The sequence below is a fragment of the Bos indicus genome, chromosome 21 (assembly GCF_029378745.1).
Source record: "Bos indicus isolate NIAB-ARS_2022 breed Sahiwal x Tharparkar chromosome 21, NIAB-ARS_B.indTharparkar_mat_pri_1.0, whole genome shotgun sequence".
Lineage (NCBI taxonomy): Eukaryota > Metazoa > Chordata > Mammalia > Artiodactyla > Bovidae > Bos > Bos indicus.
Window position 1 is genome coordinate 31,963,861 of NC_091780.1, and position 23,549 is coordinate 31,987,409.

General features: G+C 41.4%; 1 protein-coding gene across 5 annotated transcripts in view; it reads right to left on the reverse strand.

The window, feature by feature from the left end:
• SCAPER (S-phase cyclin A associated protein in the ER) overlaps positions 1-23,549 on the reverse strand; it is a 421,796-nt gene that overhangs the window by 66,493 nt on the left and 331,754 nt on the right. For 4 of the 5 annotated variants that reach the window (XM_070775326.1, XM_070775324.1, XM_070775323.1 and 1 more), the window contains 2 exons: positions 19,859-20,091; positions 3,051-3,206 (listed from right to left, as the gene is read on the reverse strand). In XM_070775326.1, coding sequence (XP_070631427.1) covers positions 3,051-3,206; positions 19,859-20,091 — 389 coding nt within the window. The remainder of the gene's footprint in view (positions 1-3,050; positions 3,207-19,858; positions 20,092-23,549) is intronic. The other variant, XM_070775325.1, reaches the window with a different exon arrangement.

Here is a 23,549-nt window from a genome sequence, read left to right on the forward strand (position 1 = left end):
CCTGTTTACTTAACTTATATGCAGAGTACATCATGAGAAACGCTGGGCTGGAAGAAACACAAGCTGGAATCAAGATTGCCGGGAGAAATATCAATAACCTCAGATATGCAGATGACACCACCCTTATGGCAGAAAGTGAAGAGGAACTCAAAAGCCTCTTGATGAAAGTGAAAGTGGAGAGTGAAAAAGTTGGCTTAAAGCTCAACATTCAGAAAGCGAAGATCATGGCATCTGGTCCCATCACTTCATGGGAAATAGATGGGGAAACAGTGGCAACAGTGTCAGACTTTATTTTTGGGGGCTCCAAAATCACTACAGATGGTGACTGCAGCCATGAAATTAAAAGACGCTTACTCCTTGGAAGGAAAGTTATGACCAACCTAGATAGCATATTCAAAAGCAGAGACATTACTTTGCCAACAAAGGTTCGTCTAGCCAAGGCTAAGGTTTTTCCTGTGGTCATGTATGGATGTGAGAGTTGGACTGTGAAGAAGGCTGAGCGATGAAGAATTGATGCTTTTGAACTGTGGTGTTGGAGAAGACTCTTGAGAGTCCCTTAGACTGCAAGGAGATCCAACCAGTCCTTTCTGAAGGAGATCAGCCCTGGGATTTCTTTGGAAGGAATGATGCTAAAGCTGAAACTCCAGTACTTTGGCCACTTCATGCTAAGAGTTGACTCACTGGAAAAGACTCTGATGCTGGGAGGGATTGGGGGAAAGAGGAGAAGGGGACGACAGAGGATGAGATGGCTGGATGGCATCACGGACTCTATGGATGTGAATCTGAGTGAACTCTGGGAGTTGGTGATGGACAGGGAGGCCTGGCGTGCTGCGATTCATGGGGTTGCAGAGTCAGACACGACTAAGTGACTGATCAGTCACTGTCTACTAGACAAGGACATGTTTGTGTGTGTTAAAGAGAAGAGGACACTGTCCTCCACATATGTAACTGAGAAAGTCTTCAAAGAAACAAAATGTATGTTCCCATATTCTGAATAATATAAAGGCATGTGTGTAAGAGGGAACACCAGCAGAGGAATCTTGGGTCCTAATTCAAATTATTTTGGCTCAGCTGCTTTCCCTATCTATGAGTGGCTATGAATGACCTTTAGGCTTCTTTCAAGTCCCACAGATTTCAAGTGACTGAATCCATGTGTAAGGGAACACTGATGCCCACAAACTACACAACACCCCATATATGGAAATGTTTGTGTGTGACATTCATTTGGATTCAAGGGAAGAGTACAGATGACAAAGACTTGAGATGCTGGCAGGTTTCTAATGGCGTGTACACAAAAGAGCCAGTGTTGGAAGGGTCTTCTGGGTGAGAGGATCCCTTCCAGGGAGTGGCCAGGCTACTGCACAGAGTGAGTTGGGCAGCATGGCGGCCTCTAAGCTGGCAGGTGCCGATGCCCTGGATGGATCCCTGTTACTGCTGCTACTGGAACTTACCTAGGTCACAGACCTACAAATAGCCCCTTCCTGAGTTCTCATCAAATCCCTGGAAGGTAGGCTCTGGCTACATTTCTAGAGGGAACAGACTAAGTGTAATAGTGACTAAAGGCCATGTTTGACTTCCTTGACACTAAGACAGTCTTAATCTTCCTAGAAATGTGACTGGGGCTGGAGGGACTGGGTAAGAATAAAGAAGAATAGGTGACTATCAGGGTCCTATGTAGAACAGACCAACAAATGTTGAGGAAGTTAATTTCTGAAAACAAATTCTCTTTTAAGAATAGAGACATTAGCACTGTGGTACACTGAACATGGCTGTATAAGATTTGTTTAAGTAATTGGACTTCATTAGCTTCAAATAGTTTCTTTCTTGATAAATCCCTACATATACCTATATGTATACACACATATATATACAGATATATATATATCTATGGGGTTCTCTGGTAGCTCAGCTGGAGACCTGGGTTTAATTCCTGGGTAGGGAAGATCCCCTGGAGAAGGGATAGGCTACTCACTCCAGTAGTCTTGGGCTTCCCTGGTGGCTCAGAGGGTGAAGAATCTGCCTGCAATGCGGGACACCTGGGTTCAATCCCTGGGTTGGGAAGATTCCCCTGGAGGAAGGCATGGCAACCTACTCCAGTATTCTTGCCTGGAGAATCCCTATGGACAAAGAGGAGCATAGCGGGCTACAGTCCATGGCGTCGCAAAGAGTCGGACATGACTGAGCAACTAAGCACAGCACAGCATATATATATATATATGTATATATATATTATATATTTATAATATAATTATATATATTATATATATATATAATTGGTATACAGTGCTATTTAGATTTTAATTGTAAGAAAATTATTTTACTGAATATCCTCAATACGTCTGAGGGATATGTCATATTCCTGTCAGAAACACTCTATTGCAAATGATTCTTAACTTGGTAGGTGGGGAGAGAAAAGAACACGAGGTGGTTACTGTCTCTCTTAGAAAATCACTGCTTTTGAGGACAGTCCACAGGATGGGGTCGGGGTTTTAGAGAGTCAACCAGGCTACTAGTAGTTCCTGATACACTGGCTATAAGCATGCCCACGGGGCATGAGTGACTTCATGGAGTTATTGTCTTTGGATGGCTCCTCTCTTATTCATAGAGATACCTTGGAAGAAGGAACAAAGGGGAAAATAAAGAACCTAGCAGGCTGTAACTGATGGTCAGGGCACTGTGAGGCTGTGCCATGTTATACTGATGATCTGACTTGATTGGCCTAGGCGATGTTACTGACTGCCTGACTCAAGAAAAATCACTTGATTCCTCTGGATCTCAGTGAAAGAAGGCCTGGATGGTCTCTTATAGAAATTTTAGAAAAGTTAATGACACCAACAAGAAAAACAGGCTCCAACAGGAGCTTGTAGCCAGGGAAAATGAGAAACATTAGACAAGTCTCAGTATGGGAAGCCAATAAGGACAGAGGTAGCACAAATATGAAAAGAGGCCAAGATGACCACGTACATCCCTATGAAATGACTCCAGAATGAGCAAAGTCCAAGAGATGTTTCAAAAGTGGAGTCCAGACTGACATCGAGTAGAGGCCTTACCTTCCGGTGACAGCAAAGCAGAGCGTGCACATTCCCTGTAAGAGTCCTGCGGCATGCTGCAGAAAGGCAGCCATCTTGGGATTCTCATCCACTGGGCCTTGCACCGAGAGGAAGCAGCCACAAAGCTTGTCGATCAGACCGATGTTCACCACGTAGCTAGATGTGGGGACAAATATGTGTTACCAATGTGCATAGCCTGGTAACATCTTTCCCTTCAAAAAGTGAAAGTGAAAGTTGCTCAGTCGTGTCCGACTCTGTGACCCCATGGATGTGGCCTCCCAGGCTCCTCTGTCCCTGGAATTCTCTATGCCAGAACACTGGAGTGAGTAGTTGTTCCCCTCTCCAGGCATCTTCCCAACCCAGGGATTGAACCCAGGTCTCTTGCATTGCAGGCAGATTCTTTACTGGCTGAGCCAACAGGGAAGCCCTCACCTTCAAAGAGAAACCTTAATAAACACAGGCTTAGGCCTTTCTAACAAGCAAAGACAACACAGGTTTGAATATAACATCTTATGCAACTATTTCCTTAGATTTATCCCTGAATAATCAGTTATTTCTATGAATGGTTCTGTTTACTTCTGTTGGCTACTCTAATGCTATTTTCTTCAAGAAAGTGATTATCTGATCATTCTCACCAGTCTGCTGCTGCTAAGTTGCTTCAGTCGTGTCCGACTCTGTGCGACCCCATAGACTACAGCCCACCAGGCTCCCCCGTCCCTGGGATTCTCCAGGCAAGAGTATTGGAGCGGGCTGCCATTTCCTTCTCCAGTGCATGAAAGTGAAAAGTGAAAGTGAAGTCGCACCAGTCTAGAGTCTGACAATAACTGAAATGATTTTTAAGGATCTCTATACTCTTGAAAAGGAATACTTCATAAAGTACTAGGAGCTAAATTCACTAGAATGCAAGGATACAGGATGATTCTACTTAGGCACTCTTGTTATAACCTAAACTTCCAATGCCACTGTAGATTCTCTACTTTTTAAAAATCTTATCACCATTAAGAGTATAATAAGCACCAAGAATCCAATTGCCCTCTGTTATGAAAAATACCAGTTCTGAGAGTTGACAGTATCACTTAAGAAGTTACTCTCATCTTTTCAGTCTATTAAACAGTTTTCTAGAACTGTTTATTAACCCAGATCAACAATAGTAGCTCTTAGTCCACAAAGCAGAAATAATTGAAAATATCTGAAGACTATAAAGTACCTTGTAGATAAATCAGCCTTAGCTTAGAGATTTTGTACCTATTCAGTGCTACTGCATTCACATATATGAAAAGTGAAGGACTCTGAATACAGCAGTTCTGAAAATCAACACATACAATCTTTCAGTGATATGTGCAAAGGAACTGATGCTTCTGCTTGTAAGTGCACTAAAATCCCTGTCACTATTCATTTACTAATACACTTCTTTTGTAAAAAGAAGGAGAATCTGATGAATAATTCATGTTGGTAGCCTCTTTTAAGTTTACTATTTACAAGGCATAAAATAATGTTCCCTTTCTCTTTTTAAGTTAGGAAATATATTCATCTGGTTACTGAGCATCTCCCACAGTTTTAAAATTGGAAAATATGAAATGATGACCACCAGCTCTATTATCTTACAATAAAGGAAAATGACATACTGACATATTGAACCCTTGTCCCACAAGTTTCTGGATGACCATGGGCAAATTACCTTACCCTTCTTAGTCTGTTTTCTTTTTGATATGACAGTGTTAGTAGAAGGTTCTTGTGATAAGTGACTGATAAGCTAATACATGCAACGAACTTGAAATATTTTATTATTAGTTTTATTGTTACTAGTCGTAATAATGGCAGTATTTTAAAAAATGCATGCATACTTACTAGTCATAAATACAATGAAAAATTAACACAACACAAAATACCATTTCACAAATATTAGACTGATAAAAATCACTAAGTATGTTAACATAAACACTGATAAGAATATGAGGAAATGGGACTCCTATCCTTTACTAATGGGAAGTGTACTCTTTGGAGAACAATTTGATGTTACTTGGTAAAGTTGAACATGGATTTATCATAGGATTCAAAATTCTTACTGTAGGCATATGCACTTGAGAAACTCCCATACAGGTGCAAAAGAAGCTTATACAAGGATATTCACTGTATCATTGCTTGAAATAGTGAAAAAATAGAAACTACTGCCCTCAAATAGGTGTACAAACTGGGAATTTATTCATTTAAAAAAATGTCTAGAGCAGTTAAAATGAATTAATCAGAATTATATGCATCAACATAAATAAATTTCAACATGTTATGTGAAAATAGAAATTGAAAGAATTGTATGATAGCATTTATGTAAATTTTAAACACATACAAAAACAGAAATGTTTGTGTTTATTATATGAATATATATAAATATATACACACTATACACATATATATTACACATACATATATACAAATAATATAAAAAGTGCATGGGAACTATATATACATACTCTAACTCTCTCAAAAGATAAATCACTGTGTAAGGGAAAGGAATGTAGATGGGGAGTTAGCTGTACCTGCCACATTTGGTTTCTTACCAGTATGAAAAAAGATCTAAGACAATATGGAAAAATGTTATCAGTTACTGAAAAATGATGTCAAGTTGGTACATAGGTATTGATAATTTTGTAAGGTATAGGTTGATACAGTACATAAACTCATCAGATCAGATCAGATCAGCCGCGCAGTCGTGTCCGACTCTTTGCAACCCCATGAATCGCAGCACGCCAGGCTTCCCTGTCCATCACCAACTCCCAGAGTTCACTCAGACTCACGTCCATAGAATCCGTGATGCCATCTAGCCATCTCATCCTCTGTCATCCCCTTCTCCTCCTGCCCCCAATCCCTCCCAGCATCAGACTCTTTTCCAATGAGTCAACTCTTCGAATGAGGTGGCCAAAGTATTGGAGTTTCAGCTTTAGTATCATTCCCTCAAAAGAAATCCCAGGGCTGATCTCCTTCAGAATGGACTGGTTGGATCTCCTTGCAGTCCAAGGGACTCTCAAGAGTCTTCTCCAACACCACAGTTCAAAAGCCATCAATTCTTCGGCACTCAGCCTTCTTCACAGTCCAACTCTCACATCCATACATGACCACAGGAAAAACCATAGCCTTGACTAGACAAACTTTTGTTGGCAAAGTAATGTCTCTGCTTTTGAATATGCTGTCTAGGTTGGTCATAACTTTCCTTCCAAGGAGTAAGCGTCTTTTAATTTCATGGCTGCAGTCACCATCTGCGGTGATTCTGGAGCCCAAAAAAATAAAGTCTGACACTGTTTCCACCGTTTCCCCATCTATTTCCCATGAAGTGATGGGACCGGATGCCATGATCTTCGCTTTCTGAATGTTGTGCTTTAAGCCAACTTTTTCACTCTCCACTTTCATTTTCATCAAGAGGCTTTTCAGTTCCTCTTCACTTTCTGCCATAAGGGTGGTGTCATCTGCATATCTGAGGTTATTGATATTTCTCCCGGCAATCTTGATTCCAGCTTGTGTTTCTTCCAGTCCAGCGTTTCTCATGATGTACTCTGCATATATGTTAAATAAACAGGGTGACAATATACAGCCTTGACGTACTCCTTTTCCTATTTGGAACCAGTCTGTTGTTCCATGTCCAGTTCTAACTGTTGCTTCCTGACCTGCATACAAATTTCTCAAGAGGCAGATCAGATGGTCTGGTGTTCCCATCTCTTTCAGAATTTTCCACAGTTTATTGTGATCCACACAGTCAAAGGCTTTGGCATAGTCAATAAAGCAGAAATAGATGCTTTTCTGGAACTCTCTTGCTTTTTCCATGATCCAGCAGATGTTGGCAATTTGATCTCTGGTTCCTCTGCCTTTTCTAAAACCAGCTTGAACATCAGGAAGTTCACGGTTCACGTATTGATGAAGCCTGGCTTGGAGAATTTTGAGCATTACTTTACTCGCGTGTGAGATGAGTGCAATTGTGCGGTAGTTTGAGCATTCTTTGGCATTGCCTTTCTTTGGGATTGGAATGAAAACTATTCTTTGCAGCCAAAGATGGAGAAGCTCTATACAGTCAGCAAAAACAAGACCAGGAGCTGACTGTGGCTCAGACCATGAACTCCTTATTGCCAAATTCAGACTTAAATTGAAGAAAGTAGGGAAAACCACTACACCATTCAGGTATGACCAAAATCAAATCCCTTATGATTATACAGTGGAAGTGAGAAATAGATTTAAGGGACTAGATTTGATAGATAAGAGTGCCTGATGAACTATGGAATGAGGTTTGTGACATTGTACAGAAGACAGGGATCAAGACCATTCCCATGGAAAAGAAATGCAAAAAAGCAAAATGGCTGTCTGGGGAGACCTTACAAATAGCTGTGAAAAGAAGAGAAGCGAAAAGCAAAGGAGAAAAGGAAAGATATAAACATCTGAATGCAGAGTTCCAAAGAATAGCAAGAAGAGATAAGAAAGCCTTCTTCAGCGATCAATGCAAAGAAATAGAGGAAAACAACAGAATGGGAAAGACTAGGGATCTCTTCAAGAAAATCAGAGATACCAAAGTAACATTTCATGCAAAGATGGGCTCGATAAAGGACCAAAATGGTATGGACCTAACAGAAGCAGAAGATACTAAGAAGAGATGCAAGAATACACAGAAGAACTGTACAAAAAAGAGCTTCACGACCCAGATGGTGTGATCCCTAACCTAGAGCCAGACATCCTGGAATGTGATGTCAAGTGTACCTTAGAAAGCATCACTACGAACAAAGCTAGTGGAGGTGATGGAATTCCAGTTGAGCTATTCCAAATCCTGAAAGATGATGATGTGAAAGTGCTGCACTCAATATGCCAGCAAATTTGGAAAACTCAGCAGTGGCCACAGGACTGGAAAAGGTCTGTTTTCATTCCAATCCCAAAGAAAGGCAATGCCAAAGAATGCTCAAACTACCACACAATTGCACTCATCTCACATAAACTCCTAGAAAATTTAAATATTTTTGAAGAGAATAATGACAAACCAAAAGAGCATTGACTAAAATAAACAGGAAAAAAAAAAACAAACAAAAAACAAAAGAGCATTGAAACCTATAAGATAAGGGTTAATGTTTTATTTCCCAGGTTTATTGAGATGCAGTTAATATACACATCCTTTAAGTTTAGGTATACAATGTGATGATTTGTGTATTGATTACAAAATATTACTGTTTTCTAGTTTCACCCCACTGATCAGAGAAGATACTTGATATAATTTCTATGTTTTTGGATTGTTGAGACTTCTTTTGTGGCATAACATAGGATTCATCCTTGAAAATGTTCCATGTGTGTTTGAGAGCAATATATATTTTGCTGCTGTTGGATGGAGTGCTCTATATATGTCTGTTAGGTCCTTTTGGCCTAAGTGCTATTTATTTATTTATTTATTTTTTAAATTTTATTTTATTTTTAAACTTTACATAATTGTATTAGTTCTAAGTGCTGTTTAAATCTGCTGTTTCCTTATTGATTTCCTGTCTGGAAGATCTATCTATTATTGTTGGGTGTTTCTTGTTGCTGTGTAGTTGCTAAGTCATGTCTGACTCTTTCACAGCCTCATGGACTGTAGCCTGCCTGGCTCCTTGGCCATGGGGTTTCCCAGGCAAGAATACTGGAGTGGGTTGTCATTTCCTTCTCCAGGAATTTATTGTTGAGAGTGGGGTATTAATGTCCCCAGTTATTACTGTATTGTTGTTCTCCATTTAGTTCTGTTAGTATCAGTTTTATAATTTAGGGGCTCTAACGTTGGATGCATAAATAATTACTTACTGTCATATCTTTGGTGGATTGACCCCTCTATCATTATATAATGATCTTCTTTGTCTCTTTTAACCATTTTTAGCTTAAAATCTATTTTTGTTGATATAAATATAGCTTCTCTTCCTTTCTTCTGGTTACCATTTCTTTGAAATACGTACACCCCTTTGCTCTCAGTCTTTGTGTCTTTAAAGCTAAAATGAGTCTCTTACAGTCAGTATGTTGTGGGATATTGTTTTATCCTTCAGTCTCTCTGTGTCTTTTGATTGGAGAATTTAATCCATTTACCCTTAAAGTAATTACTGGTTGCTAAGGACTTTACTATTGATATTTCACTAATTATTTTCTATTTTTTAGCTCCCTTGCCCTGTGTTCCCTTTCTTGCTGTCTTCATTTGTGATCTGATGACTTTTTGGGACAATATGCTTTGACTTCTTTATACTAAGTGTATCTACTATAGGTTTTTCTTTGGGAAATCTTTTTATTGCATTCTGTTTTTTTAATTAGTTGATTTTAATTGGAGAATAATTAATTTACAATATTGTGGTGGTTTCTGCCATACATTGACATGAATCAGCCACGGGTGCACATACATGTGTACCCCCATCCTGAACCCCCCTCCCTTCTCCCTCCCCACCCCATCCCTCTGGGTTGTCCCAGAGAACTGACTTTGAGTTCCCTGCTTCATGTATCAAACTTGTACTGGTCATCTGTTTCACATATAGTAACATACATGTTTCAATGCTATTGTCTCATATCATCCCACCCTCACCTTCTCCCATGTAGTCCAAAAGTCTGTTCTCTACATCTGTGTCTCTTTCACCGCCTTTAAGAGACACATGTACCCCAATGTTCACTGCAGCACTGTTTACAATAGCCAGGACATGGAAGCAACCTAGATGTCCACTGGCAGATGAATGGATAAGGAAGTTGTGGTGTATATTACATTCTGCTTTAAGTTGATAAGTTTGACAGCATACAGAAAATTTATGCAGTTGTCCCTCAGTATCTGTGGGGGATTGGTCCCAGGACCTGCTGTGGATACCAAAACTCACCGATGCTGAAGTCCCATCATTGGCACTCCATATCCTTGGTTCTGCACCTGCGGACTCAACCAACTACAGACTGTGTAGTACTATCAGTTCAGTTCAGTTCAGTGGCTCAGTCGTGTCCGACTCTGTGACCCCATGAATTGCAGTACGCCAGGCCTCCCTGTCCATCACCAATTCCCGGAGTTCACTCAGACTCATGTCCATCGAGTCGGTGATGCCATCCAGCCATCTCATCCTCTGTCGTCCCTTTCTCCTCCTGCCCCCAATCCCTCCCAGCATCAGCGTCTTTTCCAATGAGTCAGCTCTTCACATGAGGTGGCCAAAGTACTGGAGTTTCAGCTTTAGCATCATTCCTTCCAAAGAAATCCCAGGGCTGATCTCCTTCAGAATGGACTGGTTGGATCTCCTTGCAGTCCAAGGGACTCTCAAGAGTCTTCTCCAACACCACAGTTCAAAAGCATCAATTCTTCGGCACTCACCTTTCTTCACGGTCCAACTTTATAGTATTTATTAAAATAAAAACTTGGATGTAAGTGGACGTGCACATTTCAGACCTGTGTTGTTTAAAAGTCAACTGTAGTTTTATTTCTCCTTCCTCATATTTCAGGTTACTTATGTTACAGTTTACATGTTTTTATAGTGTTCATTCAATAACAAATTTCTGTGGTTATGGTTATATCTATTACATTTGATTTTTCACTTTCAAACTAGCTTGTAAGTGAATTTTATGTATCACCATTATAATTCCAGAGATCTGATTTTGACTATATGGTTAGCATTACCAGTGAGTATTACACATCCATATGTTTTTGTCTTATTAATTATCACCTTTTTCTTTAAACCTGAAGAACGCCCTATAGTATTTCTTGTAAGGGAGGTCTAGTGGTGATGAACTTCCTCTGCTTTTTTTGTTTGAGAAAGTATTTCTCCTTCATTCCTGAAGGACAGCATTGCTGAGTACAGCATTCTTGGTTGGCAGTTTTTTCTTCAATATTCTGAAAGGCTGTGCCATAGGCTGGGCTTCTTGATCAGGCTGCTGGCTGTGCTCTGATATTGAGCAAGACTGCTGGCTGGCCTCTCTGGTTGGAAGCGGTCTCCAGTTGTATCTCATAGATGGGTGGGTCTAGAAACTGTCTCTGTGGTTGAGAAGAATTTTGTCTGGGCTCCATTACAGGGTGGGGTGCAGGCTATGCTCTGCAGCTGAGGATAGGACCATAGCTGGGTTCTGAGCTTTCCCAAGGTTACTGTTCAGTCCTCCTGGTTATGTGGGGTCAGAAGCTGAGCTCAACAGTTGGACACAGCTGCTGGCTTGACTCCCTGCCTGAACAGGGCTGTAGTTTGGACTCTGCAGCTGCCTAGGTTCCATAGCTGACCTTCCTGTATAGTCAGAAATGAAGGTAATGCTGAGCAAGAGGGCACAGATGATGACCTGTTTTCCTGCCCAGGCTGCATGGTAAAACAAGCTCTATAGCTGGTACAGCCTGGGGACCCTAAGCAGCAGAACTGCAACTGAATTCCCTGACCAGATGGGGCGACAGCTCAACTTCATATATGGGCAGAGCTGCTGCCTGGGATCTCTGCTTGGGCACCACAGTAGCCAGGAGCACAGTCCACCAAGATCTGAGTGCTGAAGCACCACACTCCCCTGTTCTATTTGCTCCCCAGTGGTCAAGCCCTGCAGATTCCCCCAGTAATCTTTGTTAGGTGAGACCAAAGTGGAAGTGTCCCACAATGCTGGGGGAGCTAGATGTCCATCTGGGCTCCTTCTTAGTACTGGAGGAACCACAGGCTTGGGGGGCCTGCATGTAGCACTGTGCTGGCCTGTGGGAGTGCGGTGTGTGGCTGCTCCTCTTACCCTTCTAATGAGGTACTTCTTGGTCTCTGAGGTCCAGTGGGAGATGCTTCAGGCTTACTCACTTTGTTTATTCTGAGTTTTCACAGTGGTTCTTGTCTATGGATAGTTACTATTTGGGCTTCTAGTGAGGCCATCTGTTTGATGGCACAATAAGTTCACAAACAATGAATGAAGACCTTGTAAATGGAGCATTTACCACAGGGAATGAACACTGATCCTGACAAACAGGAATATCATCTACAGCACTGGGATCCATTTCATAGTACAAGATGGTTGGCTGTTCTTTAGTATATTCCGCCCATATCTCAGAAAAGTTCTGGAGGCCAAAAAAGCCAAGATTAAGGTGCCAGCAGGGTTGGATTCCTGTGAGGCTGCTCTTTTTGGTTTCCAGATGGCTGTCTTCTTGCTACCTCTTCATATGGTTGTTCCTCTGTGCAAGTGCCTAATGATTTTATCATATACCAAGAGCTTTTACAACTAAAAAACTCAATACCTCCAATAGGAAAATGGGCAAGTACATGAATAGGCAACTCACAAATGACTGTCTGAGTCATCAAGGAAGTCCTATTTAAAATGGCCAATGAACATTTAAAAATGTGCAGTATCACTACTAATATAAAGAAATGAAATATTTTCACCTCTCAGTCTGGCTAAGACTCAAAAGAATGATGCTATTCAACACTGTCTAGGCTGAAGGTACAAGGACATATTCATATGTAATCTCTCAGTTCAGTTCAGTTCAGTCATTCAGTCGTGTCCGACTCTTTGTGACCCCATGAATCCCAGCATGCCAGGCCTCCCTGTCCATCACAAACTCCCAGAGTTCACCCAAACTCATGTCCATTGAGTTGGTGATGCCATCCAGCCATCTCATCCTCTGTCATCCCCTTCTCCTCCTACCCCCAATCCCTCCCAGCATCAGAGTCTTTTCCAATGAGTCAGCTCTTCGCATGAGGTGGCCAAAGTATTGGAGTTTCAGCTTTAGCATCATTCCTTCCAAAGAAATCCCAGGGCTGATCTCCTTCAGAATGGACTGGTTGGATCTCCTTGCAGTCCAAGGGACTCTCAAGAGTCTTCTCCAACACCACAGTTCAAAAGCATCAATTCTTCAGCACTCAGCCTTCTTCACAGTCCAACTCTCACATCCATACATGACCACAGGAAAAACCATAGCCTTGACTAGACAGACCTTTGTTGGCAAAGTAATGTCTCTGCTTTTGAATATGCTATCTAGGTTGGTCATAACTTTCCTTCCAAGGAGTAAGTGTCTTTTAATATCATGGCTGCAATCACCATCTGCAGTGATTTTGGAGCCCCCAAAAATAAAGTCTGACACTGTATCCACTGTTTCCCCATCTATTTCCCATGAAGTGATGGGACCAGATGCCATGATCTTCATTTTCTGAATGTTGAGCTTTAAGCCAACTTTTTCACTCTCCTCTTTCACTTTCATCAAGAAGCTTTTTAGTTCCTCTTCACTTTCTGCCATAAGGGCAGTGTCATCTGCATATCTGAGGTTACTGATATTTCTCCCAGCAATCTTGATTTCAGCTTGTGCTTCTTCCAGTCCAGCGTTTCTCATGATGTACTCTGCATGTATGTTAAATAAGCAGGGTGACAATATATAGCCTTGACGTACTCCTTTTCCTATTTGGAACCAGTCTGTTGTTCCATGTCCAGTTCTAACTGTTGCTTCCTGACCTGCATACAGGTTTCTCAAGAGGCAGGTCAGGTGGTCTGGTATTTCCATTTCTTTCAGAATTTTCCACATTTTATTGTGATCCACACAGTCAAAGGCTTTGGCATAGTCAATAAAGCAGAAATAGATGTTTTTCTGGAATTCTCTTGCTTTTTCCATGATCCAGCAGATGTTGGCAATTTGATCTCTCCATGTAGGACAATTTGGCAATTTGGATCAAAATCCTTAATACACATTCTATGACCCCAAATTATGCTTCTCAAAGTTTAATAGAAAGCAATAATCAATTATAGGGAAAGATATTCTTTACAGTGTTATCTATAATAGTAAAATGCTAGAATAAACCTATTTAAGTAATAGGTCACCTGAAGCAAATCACCTTGGGCTTCCCAGGTAGCATTAGTGGTAAAGAAGTGGCCTGCCAATGTAGGAGACATAAGAGGTGTCAGTTTGTTCCCTGGGTCGGGAAGATCCCCTGGAGGAGGGCATGGCAACCTACTCCAGTATTCTTGCCTGGAGAATTCTTGTGGACAGAGGGGTGAGGCTACAATCCACAGGGTCACAAAGAGTTAGACATGACTGAAGTGACTTAGCACACATGCACGAAGCAAATCAATGCCACATAATCAAATGCTTAGAAAGCCAGCAGAAATTCATTTGCAAGTTTCTGTTGATTTGGAAAAAAATAAATTAAAAAGTATGACGAAAAAGTATGACATAAAAAGTATATATAAGTATTACAATTTGTTTTCATAAAATAACCACATATATTACACCAAAACCAAAATTAAAACCAGTGATTATCTTTGGGTGGTGGGATTAAAGACAATGCTTGTATATTAAAAAATGCATTGTGATCTTCTATGTTTTCCAAATTGTTGTAGTAACTCCTACAGCGCAATGGTAAAAATACAAATAATTCAATTAAAAATAGGCAAAGCACGTGAATACATGTTTTACCAAAGAACAGATACAAATGGCCAGCAGACACAGGAGAAGATGTTCCACATCACTAACCATCAGGGACATCAAATCCAAACCACAGTGACATACTACCTGCACCTGTCAGGGTGGGTATAAAAACAAACAAAAGAGAGACCCTGAAAACCAGGAAATAACATGGCAGGATCAGAGAGGAAAGTGAAACCTTGTACACTGTTGGTGGGAAAGTCTGTTTGTAGAGTCACTATGAAAACCAGTGCGGCATTCCTCCAAAGATGACACACAGAAGCGCCGTATGGTCTGTCAATTCCACTTCTGGGTATATATCTGAAGGGAATCAATCATTATCTTAAAGAGATACTTGCACTCTCATGTTCACTGCAGCATTATCCAGAGTAGCTAAATGTCCATCAACAGATGAATGGATAAAGAAAAGTGGTCAAGTTGTATATAGGGCTTCCCAGGTGGCTCAGAGGGCTTCCCGGGTAGCTCAGCTGGTGAAGAATGTGCCTGCAATGCAGGAAGAGACCCTGGAGGCTACCCACTCCAGTATTCATGGGCCTCCCTGTTGGCTTAGATGGTAAAGAATCTGCCTGAAACGTGGGAGACCTGGGTTCAATCCCTGGGTTGGGAAGATCCCCTGGAGGAGGCCTGGCAACCCACTCCAGTATTCTTGCCTAGAGAATCTGCATGGACAAAGGAGCCTGGCAGGCTACAGTCTACGAGGCTGCAAACAGCTGGACACAACTGAGCGACTACGTACACACACACAGATGGCTCAGTGGTAAGGGATCCGCCTACCAGTGCAGGAGATGCAAGAGGCATTGGTTTGATCCCTGGGTGAGGAAGATCCCCTGGAGGAGGAAACGGCAACCGATTCCAGTAATTTTGCCTGGAAAATTCCATAGAGTTGGACACAACTGAGCACACCTGCAAAGTGGTGTGTGTCTGTATAAAATGAAATATTATTCAGCCATAAAAAAATAAGGAAATCCTGCAATTTCTAACAATATGGGTTGCCCTTGAAGGCATTATGCTATGTGAAATAAGTCAGACAGTTAAAGGGCAAATACTGTGTGGAATCTGAAAGGGTTGAACTCTCAGAAACAGTAGAATGGTTGCTGCCCAATGCTGGGGGTGGGTAGGGGAAAGGGGGAGATGCTGGTTAAAGGGTACAAACTTACATTTATAAGATGAGTAAGTTCTAGGAATGTAACACACAGCATGGTGACTAAAAGCTAGAGTACTGCACTACATACTTGAAAGCTGCTAAACAGTAGCTCTTAAATGTTTCAGTATACACACACACAAAAGGCAATTATGTAAGGTGATGGAGGTGTTAACTAACAGTTACTGTGGTAATCATTTTGCCCTATATATATGTGTAACAAATGATCACCTTGTACATCTTAAACTTACACAATGCTATATATGTCCACCCATGTCTCAATAAAGCCAGGAAAAAACCGAATTGCAGAGCCTCAGGACTGACGCATTTCCTTGGCAAATTTCAAACCAGTTTGTTTTTTCACATTGCAATTTTTTCTGTCCTATACATAATACTGCTTTCCTAGAACTATGCTAAACACTTGAAATTGCCAATATTTGCATCTTACAAAAAAATTCCAATGTTTTATAGCCAAAAGATATTATTTGGATATTCTGTTAAAGGTTTTTTTTTTTTTTAATTTGTTTTTGTATCCCAGGACCTTGTAAAGTGTGTGGCATAAAATGAGTACAAGTGGTAATATTTTGAGGTGATAAGATATTTCTGAGGATCTCTTAGGGCTAGAAACTTGACTGAACCTTCTAAAATATGGAGAACAAACACTGTTATTACCTCATCTCGGTTAGACACCCTCTTGCCTCTTCCATGCCAGATAAGAAGAGAAAAGGGACATACGTCAGAGTGATGTACCCTCTTCCAGCTCTACCTTAGTGGTACAGGCAAGACAGCAGTGCCAAAAACTGTGCTGGAATGCTTCGCTCACAACTTTGCAATGCTAGAGATTTATAAACCGACAAAAAGGCGCAGGTTGCAGCAGGGAGTGGAGTGAGATTTCCTGTTGGTTCATATTTGAGAAGGTGAGAAAGAAAGCATGAGACTATTTACATATATTCTGCTTGCTTCACTAGGAAGATCTGAGATAGAGTTTGTGGTCCTACACACAGGGATCATCAAGCCAGCTAACAATACATTATCTACAAGAAAACAATATTTACCAAAAGTGCTTCAAGCCAGATAGAGTGACATCGTTTTGCTCTGAAGCACTGTAATTGCCTATCATCCTTTTTAAGTTACATGAATTATTCGGTTTGGCAGATCATCACTGTTATTTTTTCCCCCCAATAACCTTTTTTTTTTTAATGAAGGATCTGGTAACTATAATAATAAGTGTAAAAATGTAGGTACTGTCTCCTGGAAGGCCCACTGGAATTGCACTGAAGCATCTGGCTGGGCCTTCTGGCTCACTGTAGTTGAGTTGTCTGGATGACAAGAATGCAGGGCTGCTGCATCACACAGTAGCCCAAGGGAGGATGCTGGGACTCAATGGCATTTATCAGCAGGGAGGGCCAGGTTCTACAGACCAAAGGGACATGGGGAAATTGAATGAGATCAAGCAACAGAGAGAAAGGCCAGGGAGGGTCAAAGTCAAGTGCTGCATGATAAATGGTCTGTGGACCCAAAGGGCCTGCCTAGTACTCTCGAGCAATAAATATGCTTGGGGAGAGAGGGCAGGCGGCTGCAAGGGACAAGTTAACAAAGTAATCAAGGGTAAGAAAGATCCTGAATGAAACAACTGTTTCCAAGAAAGCACTACAAGAGACCAGATGAAATTTATGAACTGAGAAAGAAGCGAATGCAGAAGAGGGCATTCTCTTTCTCCTATTAACCTACTATAAGCTTCAAAGAGTAACAAATTGCATGGGTTTTGGGAGTCAGAGATCAGTGCAGATCACAGAGGAGTTTCTGCTAGGTGGGACAGGTAATTGATTAACACCAGATGGAATCCTACTGGGAAATTAAATGTCCTATCTGATTCCAGATTCACCAGGGAAAAAGAATTTGAATGTCAGAGTAGGAATAAATTTCCCTGGAGAAAAGGTGACCATGGAAGGAAACAGGGTTGACCTTAAACAGGTGTTAGAAATTGCCACATTTGTGTAGAGGAAAATACACAGCTGTTGGAAGTCCAGATAGACCTGAGTTTCAGTCTCAATTCTCCTATTTAAATTTTAAACTTATGCATTACATAACCTTGGGCAAAGCATTTAACCCCGCTGAGCAATTTCCTTACCTACAAAGTTTGAACAACAGACTGGTTCCAAATAGGGAAAGGAGTACGTCAAGGCTGTATATTGTCACCCTGCTTATTTAACTTTTATGTAGAGTACATCATGAGAAACGCTGGGCTGGATGAAGCACAAGCTGGAATCAAGATTGCCGGGAGAAGTATCAATACCCTCAGATATGCAGATGACACCACCCTTATGGCAGAAAGTGAAGAGGAACTAAAGAGCCTCTTGATGAAAGTGAAAGAGGAGAGTGAAAAAGTTGGCTTAAACTTCAACATTCAGAAAACTAAGATCATGGCATCTGGTCCCATCACTTCATGGGAAATAGATGGGGAAACAGTGGCTGTCTTTATTTTTGGGGGACTCCAAAATCACTGCAGATGGTAACTGCAGCCATGAAATTAAAAGACACTTGCTCCTTGGAAGAGAAGTTATGACCAACCTAGATAGCATATTCAAAAGCAGAGACATTACTTTGCCAACAAAAGTCCATCTAGTCAAGGCTATGGTTTTTCCAGTAGTCATGTATGGATGTGAGAGTTGGACTATAAAGAAAGCTGAGCGCCAGAGAATTGATGCTTTTGAATCCTGGTGTTGGAGAAGACTCTTGAGAGTCCCTTGGACTGCAAAGAGATCCAACCAGTCCATTCTAAAAGAAATCAGTCCTGAATATTCATTGGAAGGATTGATGCTGAAGCTTAAACTCCAATACTTTGGCCACCTGATGCAAAGAAATGACTCATTTGATAAGACCCTGATGCTGGGAAAGATTGAAGGCAGGAGGAGAAGGGGACGACAGAGGATGAGATGGTTGGATGGCATCACTGACTCAATGGACATGAGTTTGAGGAAACTCCGGGAGTTGGTGATGGACAGGGAGGCCTGGCATGCTGCAGTCCATGGGGATGCAAGGAATCAGACACAACTGAGCGACTGAACTGAACTGAACAAAGTCTGAATTAGAAATCCTACACTTACAGGGCTGCAAAGCCTCTACTACAATACCTTACTCCCCTTCATGGATCACAGCCTTGCGTAACTCAACAAAGCTACTATAAGCCATGCCTTGCAGGGGCACCAAAGACGGAAGGGTCATAGAGGAGTGTGTGCGAGCTAAGTCACTTCAGTCGTGTCCAATTCTTTGTGATCCTATGGACGGTAGCCCACCAGGCTCCTCTGACCATGGGATTCTCCAGGCAAGAATACTGGAGTGTGTTGCCAAGTCCTTCTCCAGGGGATCTTCCTGACCCAGGGATGAAACCCACATCTAATTATGTCTCTTGCATTACAGGCAGGTTCTTTACCATTAGCGTCACTTGAGGCAAAACTACAGAGGATCCAGTGGATATCATTGTCCTCTAGAGTTTCTACACTTTCTGCGCTAAGTCGCTTCAGTTCTGTCAGACTTTTTGCGACCCTATGGACTGTAGCCCGCCACGCTCCTTTGTCTGTGGGATTCTCCAGGCAAGAACACTGGAGTGGGTTGCCATGCCCTCCTCCAGGGGATCTTCCCAACCCAGGGACTGAACCCTTGTCTCTGACATCCCCAGCACTGGCAGGCTGGTTCTTCACTACTAGTGGCACCTGGGAAGCCCCTAAAAGATTCTTCCTTTCCACACCGGGAGTCGAGAGTTCTTTGTCATAGTGGAGAGTTCTGACAAAACGAGGCTACCAACTCAATGCACGAGTTTGAGCAAACTCTGGGATATAGTGAAGGACAATGAAGCCTGCCATACTGCAGTCCACGGGGTTGCAAAGAGTCAGACACAACTTAGCAACTAAACAACAACACAATACATTATTAATAATGGGTGCTACAATTAATGATAGCTATTATGAGTACCTAAAATCTGAACCAAATTTATAAGCAGAGATGACCTGAGATAGGGGAATTCTTAGAAATTCTTTGAGTTGGAAAGAGTTGACAGCAAAAACAGTTATAAAAAGCTTGGAAACTACCTATTCTAATATTGAATATTAAATACCAAGAATGACAGATGAGCTTTAACTATACTGCTTTTTATTAATAGGATTTTCCTTCTCTCTACAAAATGTGGTATATTTTCTGTCAGGAATTTGTGGATGGTGTGAGAACAATTGCCATTACATGGGCCCTGAGACTTAAAATTATTTTAAAATATTTTTTTTAAACAAACAAGTTTTAAGAAATCTAGAAATTTACCTGATGAGGTCCTGAACTCGACTGTTAAAAGCATCACCTTGTGAGGGTTTGCTTTTCATTTCCTGTGTTGATATTTTTGGTGTAGTTGGCTGGCTGTTTCCATCTGGTCGATTGGCAATCAGGCAGCCAAAAACCGCAGCACTGACTTTGAGAAGTCCAGTTGTCAAGCCTTCAAAAACTTGCTTATTTGTATTTCTTCCCAAAATAGCATTATTTTCATCTGGAACATAAACCTAGATGGAAAAAATACAGTATTGTATTTCAATAAAACCACCAAAAATGAACAGAGATGATATGGAAAATTTCTGGAATCATAAATAATTTTGAAATTCTAGAAGTGCTATTTGAATGCTTGAGTACTGGTTCTAAAGTCAGACTGTCAGTTCAAATCTCAATTTTGCCCCTAGTAGCTAGGTGTCCTTGGGCAGGTCGCTACTTCCAATTTTCAATTTTCTCATAAAACAGGGATAATGACATTACCAATAACATAGGGTTCTTGTGAGGACTAAATGAGCTAATGACATAAAATGCTTAGCTCATCCTAAGCATATAATAAGCACTCAATAAATATTACTTATTCAACTGAATAAAGTATTAAAAATTTGTATAAACTCAGAAAACAAACCAACTGGCTAATTGATAGCACTGTTATGGGAAGCACACTGACTGAAACCACCCATCCTGGTCAGACACCATAGTAACCATGTGTGTGAGTTATTTTACAACAGGAGGTCCTGGTACAGAGCACAGAACTAATAAGCCAGCACTAACCAGAAGAGTTCAGGAAAGGTCAAAAAGAGACACCACGTGTCCAACACCTCCCAGAATCCTTCTTGCTGGCATCCATCTTGGATGAGCAATGTGTGTGTCATTAGGAAGGATTCTGAGTCAGAATGACTGCCCAAAGACAACCCAGAGACTAATCCCATCACCATAAAACCCGAGACTGCGAGCCACATGGCAGAGCAGTCCTCCTGGGTTCCCTTATCCTACTGCTCTCCACTTGGGTGTCCCTTCCCAATAAAGTCTCTTGTTTTGTCAGCACATGTCTCCTCGGACAGTTGATTTCTGAGTGTTAGACAAGAGCCCACTCTTGGGCCCTGGAAGGTGTCCCCCTTCCCACAATAGCACTGTTTCTTGTCAAAGTAGATTTTTAAAACATCTAATCTAAATTCCTCTATGAGGAAAAAATTTGCATTTCTTATTACAAAATGGTAAAATATAATAGTATTTCCCCTAATACACACGGTCATATTGAGCTGTTTACTTATAGTTTACAGGAAGTAATATGGCTGTTAAAAGTTGGACAAGGAGTCAGAACTTGGGCTTGGGTTCCAGCCCCAGCTATATGATCTTAGACATGTTCCTTAACCTTTCTGTGTCTCAGTTTCCTCAACTGTCACATGAAGATAATTACAGTATCCAATGAGTCAACATATGTAAAGCCTTAGTACAACGTCTGGCTCATAGGCAAGGCCCACAGAAGTGTCATCTGCTCCATCCAAAAAGAAGTAGCAACTGCCACTCTTACCATGATTCCTACTATTACCAGCAGTAAATACAACTGGGTATGAACAGCAGCTCTCACAGAGAAGGATGACTGGAAGCACCGTGGCTAGATATGTAATTACCGGGCTGGGAACTCTGTGCTTTGGCATGTGATATTGGCTACTTAAGGGTTCACTCTTCCCAGGAGCAGAGGCTCCTGAAGACCTTGCTACCAAGAAAGGGGCAGAGACAACAGGCCAGAGATGGGGAGGAAGAAAGTTTAAAGGTGGAATCAGATAGCTTTGTGTTCAAGTTCCAGTTCCTCCTCTAGCAGGTCACACGACTTTAGGTAAATACTTCACATTTACAACTCGGCAAATCACCATGAAGGCACAACTTTCCTTTTCTTTTGCAAACTACAGAAAGAATATGAGAAACACATTTCTGGGTAATGTCAGGGTTCTTCATATATCACAAATTTTTATATTCCTTTCATTTCAAAAACCTAGTACTGATACTAAATATTTCAAATAAAACACTATACACGTGCTCTTAGCAATCTTTCCCTTTTCTAGAAGCATTTTTACCCAGTAATCAGATCTTTTAAAAATACAGTTGAGAATCATGAAGATATTAAAGACTTCTGAGATACCAAAATTAATGTCATTTATTTAATCACCTGCTCATCTAACATTTGAATATCCAGTATGTTCATGGTCAAAGAAACAGAGATTCTCTGCTTACCGTAAGGACATTTAGACCCTGTAGACTCTGATTTTACAAATAAGTGTAGCAAGCTGTGGCTTACTGGTTTATAGTAGAACAGAAAGAACAATATGAAGGAGAAGTGGTGGCCATTTTAGACGTAGCAAAGTGAAAGTGAAAGTCACTCGGTCGTGTCCGACTCTTTGCAACTCCATGGACTGTACAGTCCATGAAATTCTCCAAGCCAGAATACTAGAGTGGGTAGCCTTTCCCCTCTCCAGGGGATCTTCCCAACCCAGGGATAGAACCCAGCTCTCCTGCATTGCAGGTGGACTCTTCACCAGCTGAGCCACAAGGGAAGCCCAAGAACACTGGATATGGGTAGCCTATCCCTTCTCCAGCGGATCTTCCCGACCCAGGAATCAAACCAGGGTCTCCTGCATTGCAGGCGGATTCTTTACCAACTGAGCTACCAGGGAAGCACAACATGACACTATTCTTGAAGCTCAAGAAAAAAACAGATATAAGAATACTAAAGGCTCTGCAATCTGAGACTCATTGCTTTTACTGGACTCATTTTTTTTGCACTGAAATTATTATTTACTAAAAACAGTATTTAACTTATATGCAGAGTACATCATGAGAAACGCTGGGCTGGAAGAAACACAAGCTGGAATCAAGATTGCTGGGAGAAATATCAATAACCTCAGATATGCAGATGACACCACACTTATGGCAGAAAGTGAAGAGGAACTAAAAAGCCTCTTGATGAAAGTGAAAGAGGAGAGTGAAAAAGTTGGCTTAAAGCTCAACATTCAGAAAACGAAGATCATGGCATCTGGTCCCATCACTTCATGGGAAATAGATGGGGAAACAGTGGATACAGTGTCAGACTTTATTTTTGGGGGCTCCAAAATCACTGCAGATGGTGACTTCAGCCAGGAAATTAAAAGACGCTTACTCCTTGGAAGAAAAGTTATGACCAACCTAGACAGCATATTGAAAAGCAGAGACATTACTTTGCCAACAAAGGTCTGTCTAGTCAAGGCTATGGTTTTTCCTGTGGTCATGTATGGATGTGAGAGTTGGACTGTGAAGAAGGCTGAGCGCCGAAGAATTGATGCTTTTGAACTGTGGTGTTGGAGAAGACTCTTGAGAGTCCCTTGGACTGCAAGGAGATCCAACCAGTCCATTCTGAAGGAGATCAGCCCTGGGATTTCTTTGGAAGGAATGATGCTAAAGCTGAAACTCCAGTACTTTGGCCACCTCATGCGAAGAGTTGACTCATTGGAAAAGACTCTGATGCTGGGAGGGATTGGGGGCAGGAGGAGAAGGGGACGACAGAGGATGAGATGGCTGGATGGCATCACTGACTTGATGGACGTGAATCTGAGTGAACTCCAGGAGTTGGTGATGGACAGGGAGGCCTGGCGTGCTGTGATTCATGGGGTCGTGAAGAGTCGGACACGACTCAGTGACTGAACTGAACTGAAAAACA